General features: G+C 34.3%; 2 protein-coding genes across 2 annotated transcripts; both read left to right on the top strand.

Moving 5' to 3' along the window:
• The first annotated feature begins 1504 nt into the window (after positions 1-1504).
• Positions 1505-2617, top strand: LOC110716951 (protein FAR1-RELATED SEQUENCE 5-like). The gene has a single exon (XM_021895605.1). It carries the CDS (start codon positions 1505-1507, stop codon positions 2615-2617), a length of 1113 nt encoding a protein of 370 aa, XP_021751297.1.
• A 25-nt stretch (positions 2618-2642) lies between these two features.
• Positions 2643-4114, top strand: LOC110716944. Its single transcript, XM_021895597.1, has 4 exons — positions 2643-3224; positions 3429-3817; positions 3920-3933; positions 4062-4114. Exons 1-4 carry the CDS (start codon positions 2643-2645, stop codon positions 4112-4114), a joined length of 1038 nt encoding a protein of 345 aa, XP_021751289.1.
• The last annotated feature ends 1886 nt before the right edge of the window (positions 4115-6000 follow it).

The following is a 6000-nucleotide window of genomic DNA, read 5'->3' as shown; positions in this document are numbered from 1 at the left end:
AACTCACCTTAAGCAAGCAAACCTGAGATCAAGCTACTAAAGCTTTCTTTGTAGTTTTTTTTTATGAAAGTTCTAAATTTGGCCTCAATTTCTCTCATAATCTTTTTAGGCAATACAAAGATATGTGGCAATAGGTCTGATGCCAAAGAGCACACTCTTGATTAGTTGAAGTCTTCCAGCACAAGATAGATGCTTTGCAAACCAACCATTCACTTTAGATGTAACTTTATCAACAAGGGGCTTATACGGATCAGAACTATTATAGTCTTTTTGAAGAGAAAGGAACACTAAGGTATCTGATCGAAAAGAAGAGAACCCTAAGCAACACCAAGAAGTGTCATTCAGTGATTCGATCATCAGCAGAAATACCCAATTTCAAATTTGGACCTTCTCTCGATTTGTGTGTGTCATCCTTGTACAGGAGCCATGCTAATCTTCTCTATATCATTCCAATTTTATTAGATGCCTTCGAAGAGACAACCTTTTAAAGTATGCACCAGCTGGGAACCTAGATGTTATAGTTTCTACAAGTACTTCCCCCGACCCCGTTTCAATTTGATAGTCTTATTTTGACTTTGCACGACATTTTAAGATGCTTCTTTGACCATTAATATATATATAGAATTAGGATCATGTGAAAACCAAGTCCTATAATAGGAACTAGGAACTAGGAACTCATCGTGACCGTTGATCGCTCTTAATCCAACGGCTCATGCTTCACCCGCCTTTTTCAATTTCATTAATGTTATTTTCGTAATTTTGGCAGTTTAATGACCTCCCTTGTTTTTCCAGGCGCTGCTTCATTTTTTCTCTCTATGTTCTTCCGCATTTTCTCTCTTTACCTTCAAATTCTTTCAAAGGCAATTTTTCGCGATCTGCTCTCTTTGCTTGTAATCATTGATTTGTCAAATTCTTCGATTTTGATCTTCAATTACTTTGTATTCTTCGATTTTTGTCATTCATTGAGGTAATTTTCTTGTGTTTTTTATTTTATTTTTATTTTTGTTGTTTATTTCATTACGATTTTCGCGATTTAGGGTTTTTTTTATTTTAATTTTTATCAATTAGTTTATTTTTACTTTTTAATTGTTCTCTGATTTATTTTCTACGGTTTAGTGTTTGATTTAGGGCTTTATTTTTACGATTTAGGGTTTTTTTTTATTTCCGGTTTAGGGCTTTTACACTTGCTTACCCAATTCATGGCAGTGGTTATGTATAAAGTTGCTATATGGCTGGCTGGTCTTAATCAAGTAGTATAACGTGTTGTTATTTTAAATTTACTTTTTGCATTGAGTCATTTACTTTTCATTATTAATTTTGCTTAATCCTTATAACTTCATTTTTTTTAGTTTGTTTAACTTTTTGAGCTTTTTTATTTACCTTTTGCTTTGAGTCGTTTACTTTTTAGTATACGTCTAATAGTTTTTATTAGTATACTTTTTAAATGGTTAACTTTTTGTTATTGTTTATTTACTTTTTTTTTATTCATTTACTTTTCAGGAAGATGACTGAAAGTGTAGAGCATTGTTCTGCTGCTGTCACTGATGAAGATATGAATGTAAGAGTTTTCAAAACACCTACTCAGCCTGTGCTTCCTAAGATATATTATAATTCTAGTGGTGATAAAGAGTATATCCTAGGTTGCTCTTTGGAAAACAAACCTATTCTTGGAATGAAATTTGATAGTCTTGGAGATGGTATTGCCTTTTATTACAAATATGCTAATGAGTGTGGATTTAAAGTCTGTTCTAGTAATACTAAAGTAGATAAAAATAAGGTTGGTTCTAATAATGGTAAAGGAGTTACTGTAATTAAATATTTATTATATAGCAAAGAAGGGTATGTGACAAATAACAAGAAAGCTGGTAAACAAGTTAAAGGTGCATGTTTAAGGAAAAAGACTGTGAAGAGAGTTCGATGTCCTGCTAATATTAAATTTAGGTTTTGTAATGGTGGCCAGTATATGGTTTACTCTTTTTATGAGTCCCATTCTCACCCTTTTTCTACACCTATTACTAGGCAGGTTACTAAATATGAAGTTAGTTTAAATTTTGCTCATAAGAAGTTTATTTTTGACAACTCAAAGTTAAATATAGGGGTTGTTATGTCTTATAGGATCATGAAAGAACTTTGTGGTGGGTTTAAAAATGTCAGGGGCAATAAAAACGACTTCAAAAATTTTTCTAGGGACGTGAAAGTTTATATCTCTAATGCTGATGGTGCAATGTTTGTTCAAAACCTTGAACAAAAAGTGAAAAGCAGTAAAGGGGGTTATTATTTTGATTATTGTGTTGATGAAAGCAGGCACTTGACACGTGTTTTTTGGGCTGATGCTATTGGTAGAAGAGATTATCAATTGTTTGGGTACTTTTTATCTTTTGATTCTACCTATGATACAAATAAATACTCATTGGTTTTCTGCTCTTTTACTGGAGTTGATAATCATAAGAGATGTGTTACATTTTGTGCTGCTTTATTATCTAAAGAAGATGTAGAATCTTTTGTGTGGCTATTTCAAACTTTTTTGAAGTGTATGGGAAGAGAACCCTCTTGCATAATCACTGATCTAGACCCTGTAATGGGTATTGCCATACAAAAGGTTTTTACCAAGCACTAAACACAAGTTATGTATATGGCACATAATGAGGAAGGTACCTGAAAAGGTTAGAACTCAGTTTTGTAATGAAACTGAGTTCTTGAAAAAGCTAAGTGCAATAGTTTGGGATAGAGAAATTGATCCCCATGTATTTGTTGATGGCTGGAACAATGTTATGGAGGAATTTGACCTTGTAGATCATGAGTGGTTTGCATACATGTTCAATATTAGGCATCTTTGGATCCCTGCATATTCCAGGGACTTGTTTATGGGTGTGTTACTGCGTTCTACTTCTAGGTCTGAAGGTGAAAACAATTTTTTTTATAATTTTATAAACCCTCATGTGACCTGTGTTGAATTCTTTGTCCATTATGAAACTGCTCTTGATGCTCAAAGGCATGAACAGGATGAGTTGAACAGGCTTAATAAATCTGAGCCTCAATTGGCTACTCATTTGCACTTGGAAAAGCATGCTGCTTTTGTTTACAGTCGTGCCATCTTTTATGATTTTGAAGAAGAATGCCAGGCAGCCTGTTTCTCATGTGGTGTTGAAAGTTGTAGTTCTCTATATGGAGATGGTTTGGAGTTTTCTGTAATTGTTGATCATGAGAAAAGGAAAAACTTTGATGTAAATTTTGACTTGGCCACATATGAATGCAGTTGTACTTGTAAAATGTTTGAGAGTCAAGGCATCTTAAGTAGACACATTCTGTTTATTATGAAAGGCAAGTCTATACGTGAAATTCTTGATCTTTATATCATGAATCGTTGGAGAAAAGACATTCTGAAGAAAGCTTAAGGCATAAATGCTGTTCTGGATGATGCTTCTAAGTATGATAAGAGGAAGCAATTGGTGAGTGATGTGTGGTCCAAGATTTTCAGTTGTGTGAGTTTATCTGAGCAATTTGAGGATGATTTATCTGAGCTTATTAGGACATTATCTTCATTTCAGAAGCAGATGCTGATAAAGAATAATCCTGAAAATGCAACTAGTTCAAAAGAGGTGAAAGATGCTGATATTCAGGTTTTGGTTTGGTCAAATGAAGTAGATGTAAATATCTTGCCTCCAAATCAGTGTCTTAATAAAGGTTCTGCCAGAAGTTCAAAGCGGTTGAAGAGTGCAAAAGAAATAGCTTCTGAAGAAAAATCCAAAAAGGGCGGAACCTGTAGAGCTTGTGGGCAATTTGGTGTTTCACATGACAGTAGGAACTGTCCAAACAAGTAGTTCTTCAGGTATTTTGCTTTTACATGTGTTTCATTTACTTTAATCTGTTATTTATTTACTTTAACATTTAACTTGATTTACTTTTTATTTTTGTGCAGGTGTTATCATACTTGTACTTTTTTTTAGGTATTTTACCTTTATATTTTTCTCATTTACTTTAAGTTGAAATTTTTTTGCTTTACATTGAAATTTATTTTCTTTAATCTGTCATTGATTTTTCTGATGTTTATTTTTGTGCAGTTAATATAATACTTGGAAATTTGAAGATGTTATGGAAGATCAAGATATACTGAAGAAATATTAATGTTTTTTTTATTATTTTTGTAATGTAATATTTTTACGTTTACTCTAAGTAATTATACTGCAGATATAAAGTTCAGTTTGTTTACTTTTACCTATTATACTTTAATTTTATGAAATATTTCATTTACTTTATGATATTGTTTTTTTCGTGTCTTTCACAATGAATAATATATCATATGAATTGTATTATCATGTTATATTTCATCTTCTACCACCGCACAACCATCGTATTTCCACTAACACTATCACATGGCCAATAGTTGAAATAATATGGTGCACGACCTTCCAACCAATAATATTTCGGAAAATTTGTACTTTTTTTAGTGTGAACAAGCATTGAACTACCACCTCCACAACCACCTCACAACCACCTCACAACCACCTCCACCTCCACAACCACCTCACGAAGACTATTTTTTGAACTTTTTTCTTTTACTTTTAACTTCATGTCTTTTACTTTAACACTAATTCCCTTTACTTTTAAATCGAACATCATATTTCTGACTATTTTTTTAACATTATTTATCTCTTAAATTTGTTCCTTTTACTTTAATGATAATTTCATATACTTTTGGATTAATTTCTTTTACTTTAACATTACTTTTTTATTGATTTCTTCTACTTTTATATCTAGCACCATTTTTCACATGGAATAAATCTACTACTTCAACTCAGAGATATAATATGTATTCTTTATACAACCATACTACTTAAACCTTTAAACTAATGTTTTGGATTAATACTATATAACTTAAAGTACTCTAATGCCTATGATATATACAAATCTATTAAAAACATTTACAATTCTTCAAATTCCTTTTGCTTTCATCTCTTCCCAATCCTCAACATTTGTCAGCAGTTTCTCTTGCATTTGATTGTTATAATTGAGAAGTAGGTCAAGTACTATTTTTACATGATGCTGTGTCAATCTTTGAAATTCTTGTAAAAAATAAAAGATTAACCTTAGTTTTAATAAATTATGCTCTAAGTAATTCATATTGTTTAGGGTAAAGTTACCCTGCCCACGTGGACCAATCGTATGCTGACACGTGTCTGCCTTAGAGGGGTTCCAAGAGAACCAATCCTCTAGTGACATGTGGCACTCCAACCTTTGAGAGGGGAACTGATCCCCTCACACTATAAATAGAGGAAAATCCTCATTTATTGCACATTCATAAATATACACACAAAACCCGAGCAATATTAATTGTATAATTCTCTCGGAATACCAGAGAAAAACCCTTACATTCCGCACTTTTATACATCCGGATATGTTCTAACTTGGTCGTCGGAGGCGGAACTCCACCCAACCGGAGTTTCCGTGGTTTTGCAGGTACAGGCGGTCGACGCGCATTCTTGGAATTGTAACTCTCCCGAGGGACTTCAAAAACCCCAAAACATTTGGCGTCATTTGTGGGGAAAGTACTTCTGAGATGGCATCAGAGTATGTACCGCCTGTTGAAGGCAAACGGCCTACGGTCGAAGTTGAGGTCCACACGGACCAAGATAGTAGTGACGACCTTGAGGTCGACACGTACGTGGCCCCAGACGGGTCATTCGGAACAAGACACACCCGTTCCAAGGAAACAAGGGAACGGGGCGAAGACAAATCTGGTCCCAACAGCCTAACCATCAAGCCGGCTGGGACACCCCAGGCGGCACAGGGAGCTACCCCTGTTACAAGAGAAGAAATCATGAAATTCGTGACGAGTTTTGAAGAGGAAATCAAGGACCTGATAAATAGGTCAACTGGCACCAACAAAGGTTAGTCGGCCAAGAAGCCTTCTCCCTCAGGGAAGAAGCACGTTAAGGATCGTGTGCCTACTCCTCACCCTAAACTAAAGGGGGCGTATGGGCCCATGATCGACCTTTCAAA

Source organism: Chenopodium quinoa, unplaced genomic scaffold, assembly GCF_001683475.1.
Source record: "Chenopodium quinoa cultivar QQ74 unplaced genomic scaffold, ASM168347v1, whole genome shotgun sequence".
NCBI classification, from domain to species: domain Eukaryota; kingdom Viridiplantae; phylum Streptophyta; class Magnoliopsida; order Caryophyllales; family Amaranthaceae; genus Chenopodium; species Chenopodium quinoa.
Note: the sequence above shows the minus strand (reverse complement) of the source record. Positions and strands in the feature narration are given on the sequence as shown.

Excerpts from the sequence above, each read along its gene's own strand:
- LOC110716951 (XM_021895605.1), top strand. The coding sequence starts at position 1,505 with ATGACTGAAAGTGTAGAGCATTGTTCTGCTGCTGTCACTGATGAAGAT.
- LOC110716944 (XM_021895597.1), top strand. The coding sequence starts at position 2,643 with ATGAGGAAGGTACCTGAAAAGGTTAGAACTCAGTTTTGTAATGAAACT. Across the intron at positions 3,225-3,428 it reads AGAAAAGGAAAAACTTTGAT|TATGATAAGAGGAAGCAATT; the intron begins GTAAATTTTGAC and ends GATGCTTCTAAG.